This window comes from Haematobia irritans, chromosome 3 (genome assembly GCF_050003625.1).
Source record: "Haematobia irritans isolate KBUSLIRL chromosome 3, ASM5000362v1, whole genome shotgun sequence".
NCBI classification, from domain to species: Eukaryota; Metazoa; Arthropoda; class Insecta; order Diptera; family Muscidae; genus Haematobia; species Haematobia irritans.
Window position 1 is genome coordinate 4,046,353 of NC_134399.1, and position 24,169 is coordinate 4,070,521.

General features: G+C 34.6%; 1 protein-coding gene across 2 annotated transcripts in view; it reads right to left on the minus strand.

Annotated features, from left to right (window-relative positions):
- Positions 1–24,169, minus strand: part of Myo10A (unconventional myosin 10A) — a 48,968-nt gene that overhangs the window by 18,799 nt on the left and 6,000 nt on the right. Inside the window, exons 2-4 of one of the 2 annotated variants that reach the window (XM_075299949.1) lie at positions 12,358–12,597; positions 10,202–10,487; positions 3,109–10,137 (exon numbers count right to left, since the gene is read on the minus strand). In XM_075299949.1, coding sequence (XP_075156064.1) covers positions 3,109–10,137; positions 10,202–10,487; positions 12,358–12,482 — 7,440 coding nt within the window. In that variant the 5' untranslated portion in view covers positions 12,483–12,597. Of the gene's footprint in view, positions 1–3,108; positions 10,138–10,201; positions 10,488–12,356; positions 12,598–24,169 lie in introns of both variants that reach the window. The other variant, XM_075299948.1, reaches the window with a different exon arrangement.

Sequence of the window (24,169 nt, forward strand, 5' to 3'; positions counted from 1 at the left end):
CACCAGTTATCAGCCTATTTATTTACAATCAAGATACCCTACTGTGATAGCTAGATGGCTCTCAAATATTTTTTAATCAATATACAAATAATATAAGGAAAATACTTCATCCAAATCTAGCTGTAGAAGAATAGTTTTTGTTCGGAAAACTAGTCATGGCCAAGGCGTGAGAGTTCATTAACATCTTTAATGTCGGACACAATAATTGCAGGTGTTTATGAAAAAGAGAAGAGTTTTCAGAATGTTTAACCAAATGCTATTGATGACACAATTTCAGTATATGCTTATGAACCTGAGGCTTTATTGAAATTCTCAAAACATATTGCCACAACAAAATATTGTCCAAACAAGTCCAAATTTCCAGTTTCATACAAAAAAGAAATGAAGTAACTCTTCTTAGCTAAAAGATAACTCTCAAAAAACTAGAATTGAAATACATACGAGTATGTATACATTTGCGTATATCACGCATCCTTTGCACAACTTCTAATGTGGCTTTGCATAGTTTTCGTACAGAAGAAAATCGCCAAGTTTTTACCAACCAATAAAAAAACTGATCAAATACATCAACTGCATATGTTACAAGGCAGATATGTGATATGTTAAGCGTAAACACTCGGTGGCCCTATAAAGAAATATATTCCAAAATGTCTGTTGAATAAATAACAAAATTTGACATTACATATCTAGATAACTTATCCAAAGATATGAAGATAGGATATGTTTGTTTGTGCCCGTTATGTTAAGCTCACTTAAACTCTTCAGTCTATTGTGGTACCACAGTGGTGGGATTCTTTCTTAAGTGCCGCCCTATTCAATATTTAGCTCAATAACAAGGAAGCTCCCAATTTGTTATGTGAAACCACTTAGAGAAGCTTTGAAAAACTAAGAAATTTTACATGTATTTCTGTTAGGAGATAAAGCCACTGAAAAACATTTTGGGACGCAAAACAACTTTGCCAGTTAGAGAATTTCGGAAACAACCACACTCAATACCCAGAGAAAGAATATGATCACCTCAAATATGTTTCAAGAGAAAAAAATTTTTCAATGTTCTCCGTCTAAAAATAACATTTTGCTCTTGAAGCATGATTGAGGTGATCATATTCCTTCTCTTCGTCAAAGAGTCAAAAAGTAACGAAAGTTATTTGAAAGCTTTTTGAAATCATGGAATGATTATAACAAAGATTACATATTCACGCTGAAATCGGCACAAAAGACTTTTCCCGTTACTTGGTCGTTAGCACATTACACTGAGAAAATCATACGTTCTTCTTAAAAACAACCTCATTTCGTTTTAAAGAGGGTTAATAATATGTAAAATAATAACTAACAGATGTCCTAATAAATCAAGTCCAATTGTAATGTAAAAAAATATAAGAAAGCTTGTCCCCAAAAATGAAAAGGTTAAGTTACATTTTATAAAAATTCTCATAAGTTATCTTTTGGATTCGTAGCAATTTGCTATTCGTGGGGTGTTTATGGAAAAATGTCAAAGGACTGAATCTATCACTTATTGATTTATTTATATATAAATTTATATATATATATATATATATATATATATATATATATATATATATATATATATATATATATATATATATATATATATATATATATATATATATATATATATATATATATATATATATATATATATATATATATATATATATATATATATATATATATATATATATTTTTTTTTTTTTTGTTATACAAGGAATTGTTATTTTATATTACTTAGGTATATAGTTGCTTTGTAATACGTTATTGGCCAATAGGCTTTTGTATTATAATGAATAAATAAATAAATAAATTAAAAATATAGTTGATCCTTTTGCTTTATTTTATAAATTTAAGATCCCAATATGTCTTGCTGTTATTAAATTAAATTATTTGCGTTTGGCTTTCTTTAATTGTACCCATAAAATTATGTGTTAAATTTATTCGTTTTTATTTAAAATGTTTTCATTATAAAAAATAAATGAAAACAAACAATCAAAACTTTTTACTTGTCTCGATTGTACCTCGTAGCCACCCTATCGTTACTAGTTCATTCTGATGCCAAATGTAATGCTAAGGGTATCCAATTGGGTCCCTTCAATGACATTCTATAGATTTAAGAAACCCAACGTAATTTAAATGTCAATACCGAACAAGAGGGATTATCTCAATAGAGAGATTTTATACTATATTTCTTAAAAAAAAAATAAGTTTTTATCTGATGCCACTTATTAAGAAATATTACTGTGGAAATTGGGTTGTAGTAAACAGCCCTCCTATGTCAGATATGGCAAAGATAGCAACAGACGAAGGACGGATGGAGTGCCAGTACTATATTGACTCTGGGTTCTGAGTCCATTATTACATTCAGATTCGATATTGAGAACACTTCTTCTTCCCAAACACGATGGGTGTAAATTATTTTGATTAAGAGGCCTATTTTGCTAGAACACAGCAGTGATTACAAGTTAGTCGCCTATTTTCTAGAATTATTATTATTTGTCGTAGGCTAACCACTCATTGGAGCATCCTCATACACTATGTTCCAATTCAATTCCTCTTAATACCAAAACGAAAGTGTTGTCAACGAAGCGATTTAATTAAATTATAATGAACTGCGAAACTATATATTTATCAACTCCTAAGCACCAGGTATGACACATTACATCCAGCATAACCCTAAGAAATTCTTTAAATGAAGAAAATCCAACTCTCCTCATTTATATGTGAAGTGTTTCAATATAGTCGATGTTAATCAATTGTTTTAAATCCTGTCTATACTGATCTGAATTACTTTTGGCAAGGTCATCAATCAATTTATGCAAGCAAACAAGAAAGATTATTACAATGTACCATGCTCGAAACACTTCACTCTATGTCTTCCTTTCATTTACAACTATCATCCACACAATATGATTGGCATGAATTATGACTTAGCCGCAACAATTATAATTAATCATCAGGAACTCCATAAGAAAACCGGTATTATCTCCTCTTTCAAAAAAAAAAACAATCAAAATAAACTGAACTCAATTTCCATGAATTCGAAAGTATTTCGTCCATTAGTGGTTCATAGCTAAATGTTCAAATCTCACTTACCTTCCTGAACTCCTGTACAAAAATGGTGATCATTGCCTGTATGGCTGCCGCTCTTACCGCATGCAGAGCTACATTTTTACCATTGCGTAAATTCAACTGCAGTGATGCTGGTCTTGGTAGGGTTACTGCATTCTGAATCTCAGCGAAGGGTATGGCTTGGACAACAATCAAATAGTCAGCATCACGCCGGGCCAAGTAAAGACCATTATGTGATATACCCATAATGGAGACATCGGGATATTGGGGAGCTCCCTGCACTGGGAATAGGCGAGCAAAGTATAAAGGCCACTCGCGGGCCATATCGATGAGATGGCGTTTTACTATTGCCCTTACATTTTGACTGCGTATGGTCTCTGCCGTAACACCATGACCATTGAGCATGTTAATGGCAGCCACCTTCTCCTGCGGTGATATACGTAACGAGGGAGTCAGACCAAAAACATCCGATGACACTTGAGCAAAGAGCAAATCCAAGGCTATGGGTGGCCCAATAGGTTCATTAGGATGGAAGACCTCTTTGCGTACCCTTAACTTCCATGGCACTCTATTGTAAGTAAGACATGCATTTGCCGGGTGCTTGAGAGATGCAGGAGCAGGTACTGGTGCTGGTATGGCTGGTAGCGGCCATTCATCCGCGCCATCAGTTTCCTCATCGCGGCGTGTACTTTGTGACACTGTCGTCGAAGCCGATGTCTTTCGCTTCCTTTCCTTTTCATATTTTTGAGCCATGTGTGTACGGAATGTGGCCGGGGTATTGGATATGTGTGACATACTCGAGACATTGGCCACATTTGAGGTGTGTGAAATGCTAGACATGTTTGACATGTGTGACATTTGCGGTATGTTTGACATAGTGGGAACAATGGGAGCCGGAGAGATGGGAAGCGATTGTTTTTTATTTGATACCATGGCTTGGTAGGAATATTTACGTTCTCCCACCGTCACTGGACTATAGCTATCAGGGCGATCTGTATTTCTTTCAATGGTGGCAGTAACCACCTTGGGTGGCGCGGGTTGGTAGACTTTGTGACTTTCTTTCTCACGTTCGACTTGTCGCATTTCGTAAATTCTTTCCCGTTTCTCACGCTCTTTTTCACGTTCTCGATCACTGCCACTGGAAGCGGGACCTTCCACTTCAGCTCGATCCCAAACAGATTCTGAAAAATCATCACGGTCCCGCGAACGAGACCTAGAGCGAGAACGTTCACGTTCATTTTTCATCTCCTTCTTGTAGCTCTTCTCATAGACCATGTCCAGCTTAGCGGCCTCGGTGCGGCCCCAAGAATCATAGGCATCCTTAGAATCATCTGAGCCATTCCAATTGTGCCTTACTCCAAATGTATCGCGATCTTGACGTTGTATAAACGCAGGCACATCTTTCGTTTGACCGCGGTACTCATTCTCCTCTACCTCTGCAATATGTACAGGAGGACTCTTGGGAACTGGTGGTGGTGCAGGTGGGGCAACATTTGGTGGTCTAATTGGCGGTGGGGGTGCCGGTATATTTGGTGCAGGTGGTACATGGGAGGGCCAGGATGGAGGCGGTATTAACTTCTCCTCCATACGTTCAATGTGAGAGCGCACGGTATGTATGTCCATTGAGGCATTTGATGTCATCATATTTGAGAATTGGCCACTAAGTTGCTGCTGCAGCATCATCTTTCGTGTATCTTCTAATTTTGCTGGAGTTCTTTGTTCTGACTTAGTGCTAACTGTCGAACGCACTGAGTGACCAGCAGTAACTTGTTCCAGACGTTGGCGCATTTCAGAGCTCAACTTCAATTTACCAACACTACCAGGAGGGGGACGATCGGCGCCAATCTCAAAACTCTTTTTTGTAGTCTTTGTAGCCATCACTGTTTGTTGTGGTGATGACTGTTCCATAGACAATTTGCTGCCATGTTGCTGCTGTTGTTGTTGGTTTTTAATACCTGTTTCTATCTTTATTTGAGTACGGACCATTTGTGTGGTATGGACAGGCATAGACACTACCGGTGAAGGACTCTTGGAATTATCATGTACCTCAAATTCTTCCCACTCCATTGCTGATCCCGTCAAAGAACCATTACTGCTGTGAAACTGGGATTGCGGTGTATTCTTTCGTTGATGCTGACGCATTTTGAAGGCAAAAAAGTCCTCCTCAGTTTCAAATTGAGGACCATCTTGGGGTGGTGGCCAACGCCATTTACCAATGCGTACAGTTTTTGCTCGTCCATAAGGATCTAAAAAGTGCCTTGTCTCTGAGGGATCTTTTACTTCGATGGGCGGTGGCATGGGTGGCGGTGGTGGTGGAGGAATAAGAGAACCTCCACTGTCCGACGACGCTTTGCGATTGCGATCATTTTCGGAGAACTGTGATATGCGATTCTTAACACTTTGCTTGCGTCCTTGCTGGACACTTTCATTGGATACGACACTGATCTTTGCTGTCATATTATTCGAAATAGCTGTAGTCTGAGTCACATGATTCACGACTGGCAAAACTGGTGGTATGGGTGGAGGTGATGTGGTACCTGCAGCTACGGATGTCTCTTGTTGACTAAGTAGAGTTTGTAGAGCTTGATTTTGGGCCAACAATTGCTGCTGGATTTGCAGATTCTGGGCCATAGCAGATTGTAAGAAAGCTCTCTGCACCTGATGCTGATATGCTGTGGGATCAGAGTCGGGGGGAATATTAACTATTTGTAACATGCTATCAGTGCTATTCAGCACAGGACTACGTGGAGAACTGGAGAAAGAAGCATTAGCAGATGATTGAGCTTGTGCTGTACCTCCACCCTTAATAGTCTCAATGAGTTCGGAATGTTCGGTGAGTACTTTAACAGCATCATTGACGAATATTGGTTTGAAGAGGCCAGTGATGTAGTCATCCAAATTGGCTGAAGTATTCTCTCCATTCGACTTTTCACCTCCACCCTTAATTTTACAAGACAGCTGATGAGCATTCAACGTCAAGTCATTGTTACCGCAATCAGGAGCTTCGAGGAAATCTGCTTCTTCCTTGGTAACTGCCGATGGTCCTTTTCCACCTCGAATACTGGCAGCCAATGACCTGGCGTCGGAAAGTTCATCTAAGGAACCATCCAACACTGGACTGAAAAGATCATCTAAGAACTGATCTACATCTGAAGCTTGAGAAGGTACACGAACCCTCCTTACGTGAGAAGCCAATGAAGGTGCTTCGCTTGTATCTGACATGGCTGATGAACGAGTGGCATATTCGGACTTGTCCATGTATTTACTAGAATGTGAACCTCCATGGGATCTACGACCAGCATATTGCGACTTTTGATAACGAGGGGCTTGCTCTTTTCCCATGGGAGTAAGTCGTTCCGCCGAGTGGTATCTTTCATTAAGACGACTCTCAGAGAGACCCATTTCCACCAAAGGTTCAGGCTCAGTAGCAGCATCCAAGTCGGTAACATCTCCAGCCAACAGATCATCCAAGGATTTTGATCTAGACTTCTCCTGCTCAAAATAGCGATCATTTAATGCAGAGCTTCTCGACAAGATATTGCGTGAATTCTTCCTAATTGGTTGCTCATCATGCGAATCCGAAACTGGGGACTCACTTGGTGGCGTTGCTTTCATTTTTGGTGGTTCCGGGGGTGGTACTTGCGGTCTTTTCGGTGCAGAGCTATCGCTTTCGGGCAGTACCGTTCTGTGGAATTTAGCACCAGTTGTCATCAAATCACTACGTAATGCCGGGAAGGCTGGGCAGAGTTCTTTTTCTGAAATCAAGTCCAAAACATAATCTAATCCGCATGAGTCTGTGACCAATTTGCCATCATCGAGAACCACAGTCCAACCTCGATTTGATATGCCTAGAGTGGAGACTGCCAAAGAAGCGGCTTCTTCGCATGTGGTCCATGAGTCAATAGCCACCGTTTGGTTTGCTTCATCTGGCATGGTCAAAGACACGGCAATATCTGACAATCTCGATATGGCTCTCCATTCCACCCAAGAGGGAGTAAAGTTCCTGCAACTGTTGGCATAGTTGGAGTGTGTATTGCGCAAAATCTTTTTCAGTAACATATCTCGCATATTATCTGGAGCATTGTCCACAATGAATTTCATCAAATATTTACTAAAAGCTGGTCCAGGTTGGAAGCAGGACAAGCACTGAGCCATTAATTGCCAAAGACGCTGAGCCTGCACTTCATCGGTGTTGTAGATTTGATTGCAAATTTGAACTAGAATTTCGTCACGTAAACCACGAGAGGACAATCCCTTGTGAACTATGTAGTCGGAGAGAACTTTCTCCTTATTACCGTCCATAGTTTTGTCATTGGTCCAGCGCAGGATCAATTTGAAGACAGCCAGAGAGTCTTGGAAATCTTGATCTCTGGAGGCAGCTCTTGAGAGAAAAGGTGTTGTAATGGGTTCCCGACGTGCTCCTAGGCGCAGACCATTGCAATAAACTGAACTAAATTTGCCAAAAGAGAATTGATCCAAATCTTTGGGAATATCAGCGGCAACTGGAGGACCAGGAACTGTTCCTACCACCTTCACCAAATGGCGATCTCCATGTACTGGGGTCCAGCCTTCGCTTTTCGAAAAGATAAAGGCCAATTCTGCCGGTATGTCCAAATATGAGATTTGACTACGTTCCAAATTCTCTTTGGCTTGCTTTTTGGCTTCTCTCTCTTTCTGGGCTCGCTGAGCTTCCAAACGCCTTTGATATTCAGCCTTGAGTTTAACAGCTCGTTTACGGCCCATTTTACCACGCCACAAAGCTTGGGCTTTGGTAACACCCTTACGTAGGTTTTGGTATTTCATATGCTCGCGGTGACCGCGCCATCTTGCCTGGATACGGGTGGCAGCCTTCTTCTTGCGCGTCAAATGACGACGGGCCAACATTCCTCGAACGTGCTTCTGAATAACCACGGCTGCCGTTTTAAGGCGATCGGAACGACTACTCTCGAGCATGCGATGAAGTGCCTCCCGCAGGAAAACTCTTGTGGCACCCAATTGATAGTCTGGCCCATCAATTCCAGTGCCAGGCATAGATTCCAACAACATACGACATAACTCTCGATAAGGAGTACCTCTGGATAAAGGCGTTCGCATCAAATGCCGATAACGTTCGATGAAATGTTGGAAACGTAGACGTACGGGGTATCCTTTTTGCCTGATTTGTATAGTGTCCAGCATGCCCAGGTAACGCAGTTGTTGTAACACACAAGGCATATCCATCTTTAAGGACTGCTTCTCATTATTGGGTTTGATGCATCGCACGAACCAAGGATTACAACGTCCCATGGATTGAAGTAATTGTTGCAACGAGTCCGAGAATCGAGCAGCCACTGTAGGGGTTCTAGGTTTCATTGTGACAAATCGTCCGTTGTTACCCTTTGGCAAGGTTTTGCCAGAATCTCGCTGGGCCCGCAATTGCTTCGTAAGATCGGAAACCAATTGCAGTTTACTAGAGCCCAACAATTCCAATACGTCACCACGCAGGGCATCTCGGTTTTTATCCAAGAAACCATCAACACAATACCAAACTTGGCCAGCATAATGGGTAATACCAAACTCTTGGGCTCCCACACGGGGACGTGAATACAACTCATTCAGAGCATGATTGTAGTGACACTTCTCCAGGAAACTCATATCGGAAGCTCGAGGGAAATTTGATTCATCATCGAGAAGATGGAAAATGCCTACAGGTTTCTTGGCCAACAAGTGAATGACAGGCAAATTGTCATCCCATGTTAAAGGAGTCCACTCCAAACGTTCTCTCGAATACTCGGCTTGTTCCAATTTGAAGACATGCTTGTTGAAGTAAAGTTGTAGATTTTCATTGGCAAAATTGATGCAAAGTTGCTCAAAAGAGTTCTCGGCCAAATCTTCAAAGCCAAAAATATCCAAAATTGATATGCGATGAGCATCATGGGTTCCGCCCTTTTGAACTATGGAATTAATGCGGGAAACGAGCCAATTGAAAAGGCCGGAGTACAAAGCCTTAGCAAAAGCATCTCGAGAATCCAAAGCTTGATCTATGCTGAGTGGTGTATGGAGGCGTTCTGATCTAGCTTCGGTAATGCGACTGGTCAGGGATCTATGTAGACCTTCAGCAGAGATGTGCAATAAATGAGCAGCCCATTTAATTTCAGCATCCGAACCCACCTCCACACCTTCTTGACCATGACGTAACTGGCGACGATGAAAATAGACATTGCCCAAATGTAAGACTGAAGCCAACACTCGAATGATGCCTTCACGTTCGCCCTCTGATACACCCAAAACTTGCATAGCACTTTGTAGAGATTCCCAGTCTACACGACCTGGGGCACAATCTGTAGCTCCTTGATTGAGATAGAAATATTTATCAGCTTCCAAAAGACCATATTTTGTACGTTCAGCTTCACTTAGTCCACCCAGCATTTCATAGAAGACATGGTAGTTTCGTTCTCCTGGAGCTTGGGTAACAATTCGGGATTTTTCCAACAAGTATTGGGTGATTTTGGCACCCACAATAGCTCCACTTTTGAAGTAGACCTCCAGATATTTACCAAATCGGGAGCTGTTATCATTGCGTGTGGTACGAGCATTACCAAAAGCTTCTAGCAATGGAGCAGCTTCTAGAATTTGTTCGGTGATGACTGCTGAAGCTGAACCACCTCCCGGTACTACAGCAGCCAAGTACTGCATGACCAATTTGGTGGATTCTGTTTTACCCGAACCTGACTCTCCTGAAATCACAACAACTTGGGGTGAAGGCAGGGAAGCATGGGCCGCTGCACCTATGGCAAATAAATGAGGAGGCATGGTTCCCAAAGGCTTGCCGGCATATTGTTTGGCCACCTCCAAGCCATAGGAATCCGGAAACATTTTGTAAGGATTAATGGCTATCAAAATACTGCCTGCAAAGGTGTAGATCAAGCCTTTGTCATAACGCAAACGTAAATTCCATAGTAATGAGGCCTCATGTAAATCCTCCAGCATTGTCATATCCTCCACTCCACTATTGCCCAAATCTTGTCTAGGTCTTAGATTTCCCTCTCCAGGTTGCAAAGCAAATGTTTGAGCCTAAAATAAAAAAAGAAACAGATTAGTTTATGCCACATATTTGGGGGGTTAAAGAGATCTTTACTGCATCATCGCCCATATAGTGGACAAGAACATCACTGCACATTGTGGCCAGCTTCTTCACACTTTGGGGATAACGGGTTTTCATTTTACGCTCTTGATTTTTAAGTACTTTCAGTCGTAAGGTTTCTGTATTATCGGCTAGGCTGGGAAAATCTTCAATACTTGGTGGTCGTTGGCGCCTTAATACATGTGGCGATAGCAAGGCTATGGAGGGTGAAGGTGCTGGACTAGGTGTTATAGAACCACAACGCTGCCATGGTTCCAAATGAAAGCGTACAATACGCATTGAACGTTGGCAAATTCAGCGACTAAACAAAGGTTTAATGGAGTACAATTGACGTTTCTTTCAAAGATGTGGTTCAATGGAAAATCTTTCCATACCCGTTTGCATATTGTGCTTTCTTCGGGCCCCTATGCTTTGTGGGATAATTGAAGAAGACCCACAAAATTGATTGGAAAATGCCAAAACAGGCAGCCCACTTCAATTGGCAAAAGTGTTCAATTGCAATCCGTTAGTTTAATAGAACGCCACTTGATACGAGTGTCTTTGGAGCAACTGAAAGGAGTATATTGGCTCACTGCCAATAGAAGCCATGCAACATTGAGAGCATCATTCTACTGGTTCATCATGACTTACACATTTTTGTGTGGACCAGAGCGTACCAGTGCTGTAAAACCCATAAAGAGGAGTATTCAGTTGTTTGGAACATGTTTGGCTACATTAACAATATTCCTTGAACTAAGATATGCACTAAGGCGGGTCGCATTGTGTGAAGAGAAATATTTTGGATTTAAAATGGTGGCTTAGATGAAGCCTATCAGGAGGCAGAAACTATCTATGTACGTGTACGAGGGTTTAGTCAGTCGTACTGTATTGCTAAATGAAAAGGAACTTTCAATACCACATAATTGGGATGTACTATACTTTGAGAACTGGATGCAACATTTGAATTGGCTGTCCAGAATATCGTTCTACTGGCGAACATCTCATCAGTCAGTATTGTAGCTACTTTGTTTTCTAATTTAGAATTTAAAATCAATTATTTTATTTGTAACAACATATACATTTATGAATGATGGCAAGGTGCCGTATTTTTAATTCACGATTAGATCACAATTGTGATTTAATTTCCCTATAAGATGATATTAATAGTAGTACAGTGTACTAGAAAATATTTGTTACTATTTCAACATTCTACATTTTTAATGTTATAATTTCAGTTATATATAAATTCACTTATATACAAAAATGGAGCCAGTCAGGAAACCAACATTGCTGAGAAGACCATTTTGTGTCCTGTAAAAAAAACTTTTTTGTGGCGTGACAGAGATTCGCAAATATATCAAATATCAAATCACCAGTCATTCACAAACGTGAAGTTCTTTAAGTCGTTCAAAATTGACTCTAGATGTGGCATCTACCTAAACCATATAAAGGTCTTAATATAATTGCATTTTTGGCACCGGCACATAGGTGCTAAAAGTTGTAATAGTTTATTTAGAAGGTTTATGCCATTCATACCCACCTTTATACACACTGGAGATCAACAATGCAGACCACTCTAAATCTCAACAAAAAATAAACAGAGCACAGCATCCATTCAATTATTAACGACCAAAGACAACTATGGATCTTGATTAACCAGAAAATTTTCTTCGATAACAGAACTTCTTTTTCTACTTTCATACACATACGTTTTTTATTTGGGATTTTGCAAAAACTTCTTGAGGCTATATGTATTAAGAATAAAATTGGTAAACGTTTTTTTTAAACAAATTTAATTTTAAAGTGAATAAATTAATTTATAAACGGAAATAACTGAAGGCTTTAATATTTTGGTGACATTTCTGAAATTCCACAAAAACATTAATACAGACCATTTAATAAATATTAGCCACATTAACTCGCTTATTTGGCCAATGACAAAGTTTCACATTTTTTCATGTTTTTTAATGAATGCCACAAAGAAATTCATTCATTCATTTGTACGCCTCTCACGTCATATGGCTGGCTTAAAAAATGAATGAAATTATTTCATAAATGTTGCAGCTGCTGAACTGACATACAGTGATGTTGACGTCGCAATAAGTGTGGGCAATATGTCAAAAAAGAAATATTTTTGGGAAGGTTTGGTTTGTATTTATTCATTACTTACCTTGCCTTTAATAACCGCCTGTACAACAATAACTTGTGCGGCACGATGCACCTCTTGTATTTCACCCGGTATGGGATGACCCACGCCCGGATCAAACCATACCAAATCACCTTCAGACCAATCCATTTTTTATAGTGCTCGTCTCCTCTTTTCACCTTCCGTTGTAGATCGATACCTTTGGTGTTTGGTTGTAATCCAAATAACCGCTTATTAAATGTTTAGCTTACTCGAAGACATGGCTCTGAAAATATTCCAAAAAGTAAATGAACAAATTAGCATTTTTTTTTTTTGAAAACCCACAACTGGTCTATACAAATAACAGCAAATTATACAGCCATAACCTATCCTTAAAATTGTAACAATGAATTATTATTGTCTAAGCTGTAATATACATAAAAGCTTACGTAGGTATGTAGAGAGTAAATAGAGTGCTGCTTTCAATTTCAAAGGTGTTAAATAAGATTTTATTGCCGTTACAGAATTACAAGACAATGACAATAAAATAAGTAATGAAAATAGTTCTCTACGAAAAAGCTTTTCTGGCAATCTTCCCTTTGATTATATAAATATATTCTCAAATTCCCAAAAGTATTAATAGATTTTCTTATTAACACATTCATGGATGACACAAATACGAACGCCTCAACATAAATACCGCTTGTCTTACTGGATTTTTCTCTGCATTCTATGGAAGCAATAATAGGTGCAGTACTTGTATTTTGATATTATTATACGTGAATAATATTCACAGCTGTATAGAGCTGTATGTATGTATAATGGTGAGTATACAAAACCGAAACAAAAGACTTAAGGAACAAACTTGTTATGCTAAGAACATAAGTGAGAGAGACAACAAAGATTATGGAGAATTAGCGTATGGTACCATGGGCTAAAATACTATTATGAAATAATAATTATTGGTTTTTTAAATAATTTCTCATAGATGTCGCTTTTTTTGATATTTTAATATTTTATTCAAAAAAAATTTTTTTTCAATAAATTACCAAACCGAATCAAAAGACTTAAGGCACGAACTTGTTATGCTCAGAACACATGAGGGATAGAGAGACTTAATGATTACAAAGTATTAGCATGTCATACCATGATCTTGACTATTACTATGAAATTAATTATTTTGTTGGTATATTATTTTACTTTCTTCGTAGATGTTAATTTCGCCCACCAATTGTTATTTATCATCAAATATCATATTTTTTAGAGTTTTAATTTTAAAAAGAAATCTAAATTTCTGTAAAAGTCCATAAAATGTACAATAGCGAAAATATATTTTTAATTACTTGTTTTAATCGGTTGAACTATATGATTTTTTTATAATATAATCTCATGGCCATTGTACATAGTAATGAAGTTTTTAATTAATCAACTTTTTATTAATGCTTTCTAATGTTAGCATGATTTTCTTAATATTCATTACTAAGATTATCTATATAGTGTTTTTTTTTCATATTTGTTAAATAAACGCCCTCAGTTAATTAATGAACTCATCAATATTCGTTTTACGTGCTAACTTAATTGAAAATTGCATAAGCATAACTGCATCATCACGCCTTCATGCTAATATAACAATTTCCTGCCAACTACAGAAGTTGATAATAATTTAAAGAAAATCGCGAACAAAAATAGCAGAGTATGTTGGCCATCCATGAGCTCTATGTTATATATAGGTTTAAGTTAGTTCAAAATTAAACAAATTAGTTAAAATGAAAATAATAACTAGAATTTACCCAAAATTTAAAACCTACACAATCAACGTCTAAAGCAAATACAACAGGGTATAATCTAAAAAATATTTCTATAAAATTTCGTAAAAAAAATGTGCCTTCTTACAAATAAAAAATAATTCAAAAATTTAGCAGATTATTATTCTGTGGGACTTTAGCATGATTAAATTTATCATATGTTACATTGATATGACAAATAAATTACAATAATTTTATCACTATCAAAATCAAACAAAAGACTTAAGACACATACACCATTAGCATCAGCTACATACTTTTCTTTATATGCTTTTGTATGTTGTTGTAAAAGTAAGCAAATCTCCCTTAATTTCTTTCAAAAAAATTTCTTTCGATCATGATCATTCATTTATTAATTTGTCTAGCCTTCGCTTGGAGCCCAGTTAACAGCAAAAAAAGGTAGATTTTTTGTTTTGAAAACTTTCACCTGTTCGACTTGTGATGGCAAATGGCGTTAACATCAATATTTAACTTTAACAATAATACAAAAAGCTACGAAATGAATATCATATGTCAAATACGAAATACTGTCTGAATGACTAAATCGAATGGAGGAAAGATGAGGAGTCAAAAATATAAAAAAAGACAAAAATAACAAAGATCACACATTCTACCTTAACAGATGAAGCTAGCTGACAACTGGGTGCATGGAGAGAAGTATTACAAAAAAAGTGTTGGTATGTATATATAATCACATATATGTACCTTTTTTGTATACTGTGAATTATTTCTAATGTCACAACAACGACAACAACAACAAAACAATAATAGCCAAAAAAAGTAAACAATCTCAAAATGACTAGAGATTATTCATCTGCAAAATATCTTGAATATTTTTAAAAATTATCATAGTTCAACACGTTTATACAGTGAAAATATTCGTTTAATATTTACTCAGGGCAACAAAATATCTTCACAAATTCACATACGATTACACAGAGAGAATGAGAGCCTTGAAATAAAAATGAAAACACCATGGTCACTCTGAATTTTTTTAATAATTTTAACAAACTCAATTTCTATTATATCTGCAATACTAAAATGGGTAAATTATTGTAGTGAGCCCGAATGTAGTAAAGCTCTTTCATTTTAATTTTAAATTTAACTTAATTTAGTGTAATTTAAATTATTATTAATTGGTAAATTTTACATTTAAATGTATACTTAAATTTAAATTCAATTTATTTAATTTTAATTGTAATTTAATAACGATTAAAACATAGTTAGCATGCCCGCCTTGCATACACAAGGTCGTGGGTTCGATTCCTGCTTCGACCGAACTCCAAAAAGTTTTTCAGCGGTGGATTATCTCACCTCAGTAATACTGGTGACATTTCTGAGGGTTTCAAAGCTTCTCTAAGTGGTTTCACTGCAATGTTAAACGCCGTTCGGACTCGGCTATAAAAAGGAGGTCCCTTGTTATTGAGCTTAACATGGAATCGGGCAGCACTCAGTGATAAGAGAGAAGTTCACCAATGTGGTATCACAATGGACTGAATAGTCTAAGTGAGCCTGATACATCGGGCTGCCACCTAACCTAACATTATTAGAATAATTAAATAAAATAAACCACTATAACACAATAAAACTCAATGAACATATGTCTTAAAAAATATGTCTTTTACTTTTAAGTTTGAATTAACATTTAACTTTTATTTCAATTTTAATGTTGACAAAAGAAATACTGCATTTTTAAATATGCTTTCTCTAAGTGTACGGGACAGTTTTAAACAAGGCAAACAATGAATAGTGGCCAATAACCGTGTAAAGTCAGGGCGCTGCTTACCCAGTATATGCCAATGTATTAGTTATTTTGTTTTTATTTTATGCTGCCGTTTCATTGCTCCTACTGAAAAAAAAAACATTCACGCACACTCACACATACTCATGTTGTAGAGAGTTGTCGCGCAGTCGCAAAACATTTCTACCCATTGACGTGATTGACCGCATTCCAATACACAAAGGTATAAGCAACGACTAGCAAGTTTGCGCTCCATCACATCCACCTGAACACCACAAAAAAATTAAGTTAACTCTCAATCAATTTACACTTGTTTTCTTCGTCTTCGATTGCATGCAAGAATACCAGTAAGACTGACCTAACCACTTCTCCGATCACCTGAACATATGTGATCTCCAATAAATGAACCAGTGTAAATTCCTATAGAGTATGTAATAAACATCAATTACAAATTGTGCAAGTGCAGTCAATATTTTATCATTATTGCATAGCAAACAAAAAACTGATTATGGAATTTTTGTTAAAGAATTGTTAGTAAAACAAAAAACAACAATGGATACCATATGTTCATGACATGAAAAATCTTTGAAAGATGTTAGAGATGATGAACGGAAACCACTCCCAATTTTATTGTTTTAAATAATTGATTCGGTCACATTGTATATAAGAATGCATTAATTTGTTTTTTTACAAGAAAGTTTTCTTAAATGCAAATGTTGATAATTTTTGTTTTGTCGATCAGAGATAAATATTTTACAAGCAAAAATTTTACATAACAATGAAATTCCGAGAGATCATTTTGTATGCATTTATATAAAAAATGGGTGAGGCTTACTTCATACATGAACACCTTAATTTTGAAGAAATTTTTGTTTCGCATACTCTTTATCAGTAAAAACAATCAAATACTAAGATGACCTAGCCCTGGTAGTTCAGATGGACGGACATCTATTTATTGTTCACAAAATAGAGGACGAAATGTTTATGCTAACTTTGGACAACTTAAATTGGATCTAATTTAGATATATACCCCAAATTATTACTGAACGATTCAAAACCATCTTCTTCATTTACCAGTGGTTGTCCACCCGTTTGCCCATCTATTTGTTGTTCGAATCATAGAGGTCATAATTTTCATTTTATTTTCATAAAATTTTGATAAAGAAGTTTATAAAATAAGGGGAGGCGGCTTATTGCATGCTACAATGGGCAAAACGTAAAGTTTTTGTAAAAGGGAAAAGCTTTATTTGTTTTTTTTTTTTGGCCAATTTCATCCCTTTCAAAGTTATACCCTCCCGATAAAATACACATTTCTCGGTATAGCCATTAGCCTCTTCTTAAATTCAGCTTCTATCTTGTCCATTGACTCGAAATTCGTTCTCCGCAGTGGTTTCATGAGTTTTGGGAATAGCCAGTAGCTAATTCAGACGAATATGGTGGTTGCGGAGCGATATTGTGACTAAAATATACGTCTCAGACCCCACATCATTTCATATCGAGTCACAACCATCATCGATGGAGAACGCAACTTTTATTCAATCTTCATATAACTTGGTTGGAGGGCTTGAACGAATTCTGCATACAAAAAATATCACCAAACTTTTTCCAATTAAAATTTTAATTGAATTTAAACAGAATTTCAATAAAAAATTTTTATTGGTTCAACAAATTTTTTGATTGAAACAAAAATCAATCCCAGAAATTAATAGTATCAATTAAATTTTTAATTGAATCAATTAATTTTGTTTTATTGACATAGGTAATTGAAGACATTTCATTTAATTTGGATCTATTAATTTGTTGATTGAAGAAAACATATTTTTTTCTATGTGTCGAACTTGAAAAATAGCCGATTTTCTAATAAAAATCAAAGCTATGCAATTGTGGCCTTTTTCGTAGTAAATTGCTCCGATTTCTTTTTGTTCAGGATATTAAATATTTTACTTCTAGTAAAAATCATCTCTGATTTTTATTTGTATACTTTTTACAGTTAAGTAAGCAACCAATATTTATTTATATAATACATAATGCATTTTTGTATGACAAAGCTAAGAAAAATGAAATCCCAAAACATCTTACATTTCCCTTAGGGAACTTTACTCAGCACTTCATTGTGCAAACATTAATGTCACAACGTTGATAGTAGGTATTATGATTATGATTACATTTTGTTGTTTTACAAATGAATGTAGACTAGCATTTGTTTTACAACATCTCTTTTTTCCCAGGCTTCAACTTTTTCCCAAAACAAAAAAAAATAACAGCCCATGACAAAAGCAAAGCTAAAATTAACGAACACTTTTAAATGGTATAGCATGAACCATGACTAACCAACACCTTAGTTACAAAGTGAAAGGGAGACTGGAGTAGAGGGGGAGAGGTATGCAGCATCAACAACAAACCAAAGCATAATACAAAGTATTATTAGTTGACTGCATTGGAATTGGGATCTTTGCCTTTGTTTGCTTATTTCCACTTGCTTATGTTGTCAAAACAAGACATCGTTGAAAATTTTCAAATGGGAAATTTTACGAAATAAATAATAATATTTTCAAAACATGAACAAATAGCCTTCGATTTTTTAAGAAAATTAAAAAACCAAAACCAAAAACTTGCAAATAAATTACCTTATTAAACGAATGTATGGACGGACACGTCTCCATTCGAACATGCCAAGTTAATATATCACGTCGTATTATTATGATAAAACAAAAAATAAATACTCCAATATTTGTTGGAAAATTAAAACATTAAATTAATTTTTCCATCTGTAAACGATAATAATAAGAAGGCAGTTTAACGAACCAAACGTGATATGGCATCGAAATTGAATTAATGACAGTGGATGGTCATAATATTGTATGGGGGAGTGTGAATAGCTTAAATATACATATCGGCTATAATTTCTCAATAGAACACTATTAACTCAACTTCAGACTAAAAATCTTTTAACTAAACAATTGTACTTAAATACACAGAAAAAAAATGATTCAGATTTAATCAGATTATCATGAAAATAGCAGTATCAAGCACAGAATTAAATCGAAACACAAAATACTCTTGATTAAAAATTTGATTAATTTCTTCGGCGTTTCAATTGATATATCATTTAGTTAAATTAAATTTTAGGTGAATTTTTATTGATTTCGGTTGCAACACTCAATTAACTTGTTGTTTGAGACTATATGTTATTTATTGAATTATTGTTTATTTATTTATAATTATTTTACCTTTAACTAATAAAAATTTTCTTTTAATACTAGAAAAAATTATACCGTAGAGTTAAAAGTTGTTTTTTTTTTTGATTTGTGGCAATATTTAATTTTATAGAAATTAATTTTTATAGAAACTAATTTTTGCCGAACAAAATTTTCAATTGTATTTTTAATTGAAAATATGTTTTTGTTTAATTAAAATTTTAATTGCGATTATTAATGTAAAAATTGGCAATTATTTCCTTAATTGATTTTATTTGTACTATCGATTAAAAATTTCTTTCTTTTTAAATTGATTGTATGTTCAACTTTAATCAATTTTTTAATTAGAAATCTGGTTATGATATTTTTTCTGTGTGCTGTAGCAAACAAAACTCGAAATAACATAAAGTGTTTACTTTTAATTTTTTTTTTATATTTATTTGCGTACTTTTTCTCTAAATTGAAAGTGAATTAAAAAAATACGTTTTCTTTGTAGTCATCAATGTTGTAGATTGTTTGCTTTCAACATTACAATTACCTTAGAAAGGTATGAGCAACATTTACCACTACAATTACACACTTTTCGCAATGATCAAATCACTTAAAATCAAACCACGTATGAGTGAGTATGAATGAACTTACAAATCTGGCAACCAATGATTGTCTAATGATCACAGCGTCGCATGGCAAATACACGAAGGCAATTAATAAATTTTAGTTTAGAAATGCGAAAAAATATAAATAAATGAATGCCTACGAACAGCTGTAGTATTGATATTATCAGTAAACGCATTCATGGTAAAACCACATATTTTAATTCCATTTTGATAGGTTTTTTACATTGTTCAATTGTTGCGATGAAAGTTTGATGAAATTAACATTTTAATGTTTAAAGCTTATTTGCTATTCGTTCGTTTAGCTCTCATGCTTAAATATTTTGTTAACAGATGGTAATTTTAAAATAAATATTTATTAAATATGAATGAGAAAAACAAAATCACCACAATTGGAAAACATGCAAACCCAAGACTTTTGGACTTTTAAACAGCAAAAAAAACCAAGGAAAGTTTATAACCAATGGTACCATCTTCTCTGGGATGTTTAAATGCTTATTTTAAATGGCATTTAACCAAAAACCTTTAGAGTATTTGTCTTAAATGACCTTTTTATGTTTCTAGCTCCCCTTGTGCCTTAAATGTCAATGAACTTTAAATTATGCATGTTTTGACTTTAAATGCTATCATGGCTTTCAGTATCAGCCACATATGAGTGGTTATTATAGCTATAGCGGTGGCTATAGGCATATGTAATGATGTAAAGCATGGCAATATTTATATGCAGACAACTCTTAGACTTGGTCATCACTAAGAGTATTTCTTTTTTTTCTGAAACACACAATTGGCTGAGGTCTCTGGTATTTGGTCTGTTTTAAACGTAACGACCACAATGCTTACTTGGGTTATATGGCTAAACGTTTTAAACTTTTCATTCAAAACGAGCGAAAGTTTTTTCTTCTTCTTCAACATTTGCCATGCAGTCATTGGTTTTGTAATTTCCTATCACACCTTTCTCTGTCAGTCGTCAATGGTTCCATTATGGTTTCCTCTTAACCAAAGTTTTGACTCTTTATTGAATAGGTGTAGGCTAAATGATATCAAGAGATATTGCAGGGGACATCGAAGATGCAGATGAAATATGTCAATTTTAAAAATAAATTCATTGACATAATTGTATAAAGATGATTGCCTAGCCAGAGATGATTGACAACCACACCTGAATATGTTCAACAACTTTTGTGAAGCTAATATGGAGAAGGTGCTATGGTTATTTTATGTCAAAAATCTTTTTCTTTCCACTCCAATTGATATGTGAATTGACAGATTGGAAATATTGGTTATTGATTTACCATTAAATTTCATAATAGTATCCATATTTTGTCTTGAAAAGCTTAATTTGATATACATATGTTTACCATATAACCTTATTATTTTTCTGAGTATATACAAGAGGAAAAATAAATTTAAAAAAAATTTATTTGAACAATTAATTTGATTTTATACCATTTTATGTCATTATTATATTATTTGACTTGATATTATTTAAGTTTAATTTCATTGATTTTAGAGTTATTTGTCATAAGAAAAAGGCTTTTAAGTTTGCAGATGGATATAAGAAAAAATATTTTATAAATGTTTTTTGTTTTATAGGTTTAAAATATTTTTATTAAAAAATTATATAAAAAATAAAAATAAATTGTTTTATTATATAAAAAATAAATTGTCATTTCCCTATTAAAAATAAACCAAAATGGGATAGTGTTTTCCTAAACTTTCTTATATGAGATGTGCTAATAAAATGTTCTTTTTGGATCCAGAAGTGGTGCAAAATTGGCACAGAAGCGATGAATTTAACATGAGCTTGTCATAGGACAGATGTCCACCATTTCAACTGCCTTTGCACTGAATTTGCATCACTTCTTAAGGTGTGATAGGAATTCAGTTTTTTGGATGTGGATTACAAAATTTTGTGATGTTTTGCCAAATAAATAATTTGTATATTTTTTATGATTTTTAATGCATCCTAACGCTTGTCTGCAACGTTTGACCTCAACTATTTTCAAAAACTTGCAATTTTTCTCAAATGAACTTAGCATTATCTTCGACAAAATCTGAATAATTGGTACCATTTTATTAATTCTTACTCTGTTTTTACCTTATTTGAAGAAAAAATAGAATTAAAAATATGAAGAAACGCGAGTTATACAAAATGGAATTAAAAGAACTTACAATGTGGTTAAAATAAAGAACATCTTTGGGAGGACATTTTTGAAAGAGCTTTTAGTGTCATGCCTTTAGAAGAACTTTCAATTTTTTTTTGCTGGGATGTTACCTTCTGTAGTATGTTATAAGGTCTCTTACCTTTCTTTTTAATTTCTTTTATGATATATTTCTTTTTTTTTCACTCATACACGTAATTGTCACATTTTCTTAATCTATTTATGCGTCTTATCTAAATATATAATATGTACATGCCTACAATACATATGCATGCTAGTATGTGTATATGTGTGAATTTGTGTAAACAGAGAAAAATCTCATTAATTACCGGCACAAAATAACATTATCCACACAATAATAGTGGCGTGAAAAATGCTATTGTCTAATACCGCAAATATCACATTAATGCGCTCACAAAAGTACTCCCCTCTCCAATTTATATTAACAATTATTTTTTGTTTTTGTTGTTTTGTTTTTCATGGGCTTGTGTGTGATATACTAAACATATAGTCACATATGTACGAGATTTCTTTTGGATTTGATTGCTGGCTGACTGACTGATTGTCTCTGGTGGAATGTTTGCCTACATACTCATAGTATAGAGATATAAGTACGCTTTATCACTCTGTCATTGAAACGTTAGAAAATAAAAATAGCGTATAAATACTGTTAACAGGGAAAAGTCTTTAAATTTGATATAGAGCCTTTACACATTAGTGACTTTGTTTGTCATAACATCTCATTTTCTGTCAAAGGCTGATTGTAGTAATTCTGTAATAGTTTCTTAACACATTAAATTTTTTGAAAACAGTTAGACTTGTCAAAAAAGCTTAAACCTTTTCACATGACCAATATATAACAAGAGGGGTATTTTCATATAAAAATGTCTGGTATAAAGTTTATAAAATCTAATAAATAGAACAATATAATGAATATATAAATTAAAAAAATATTCTTAGCATAAATTTTCTTTAAATATATCTCGGTTTCAACATTTTTTGTTCAACAGAAAACACCTTGGGGTGGCCATATCAATTTAATACTTTTGTTGTGTTTGTACCGTGTTTGTTACTTAAGTCTTTTGTTTTATAGAAAACAATTATTATGTGTGCAGAAATGAGTACATAATTGAATTGTTTACTTTCATGAACGATTAAGTGGAAAACACAATTTCTAGATTTATTCTTTGTTCTTTACTCGACAAAACAACAAAGAATTCGAAACAAAAAGCAACAGATATATATAGAACTAAAGACACATAACCAAAACAACTTGGACGCACTGAAAAAACAGTGAACCCACTAGGAAAGAAAACGCAGATGTCATGCCGATTTCACAAAATTAAGTAAATAATTTTCGACAAATTCAAGAAAATTTGTTATTATTATTGATAAAGAAAACTTTGTAGTTTGAAGGAAAAAATTGGAGTTCAAAATTGCAAAAATGTCTTTAGTGCCATAAGTTCAAGATGGGCGCATTATTGAGAAAATGTACAAGTTTTAAGAAAACCTTAACTACACTCAGAGAAGGAAAATGATCACCTCAAACATGGTTTAAGAGCAAAATGTTATTTTTGGGTGGTGACCATGTAACATGGTTTTCACAACCATGTTATTTTCTCGGAAATCATGTATCTGATTTCGGCAAGCAGGTTATATATGACGAGAAAATAACATTTCAGTGACAAACATGTTACATGATCACCATACAAAAATAACATTTTGCTCTTGAAACATGTTTGAGGTGATCATTTTCCTTCTCTGGGTGTATTTTGTGGGAGACACGGATTTTCTTCTTCTTTTTTAGTTAATTTAACTAACGTACGTCAAAAATTGTTAAAGTCATGAAAACTTTCTTAAAACGTAATAATTCCATGAACTAAAATAGAATTAAATCGGCTTTAGTGAAATATAGGGTTCACTTTTTTCAATTTTGTATTTTTTCCCCCAATTTTTTTACTTTTTAATAAATTTGTTTGTGAAGTAATTTTTTAGTACTTGATTCGTACCAATGGAATAAGATTGACGGTGCTATTAACCAGATCCTATCTTATTTTGGTTGAAAATTTTGTTAACTTAGACATTTGTTCACTATTTTCTTCGAATGCTTTGGGAACTTTACAGAAATTGGTACTCTTGTCAATGAACTCTGGAAGACAAGTCTGTAAAATGGTGCAAAGGGCGCGAATGAAATCTACTAACTATGTTCTCATTTCTACACGTCACTGTTTGTCTAAATAGTTTATTTTTCTCTAAAGATTCTTTTAGGTAAAATGATCATGTGAAATTTCCTATATCTTCATATAAAAATATCGAAATCGAAATATAAGAATTTCATT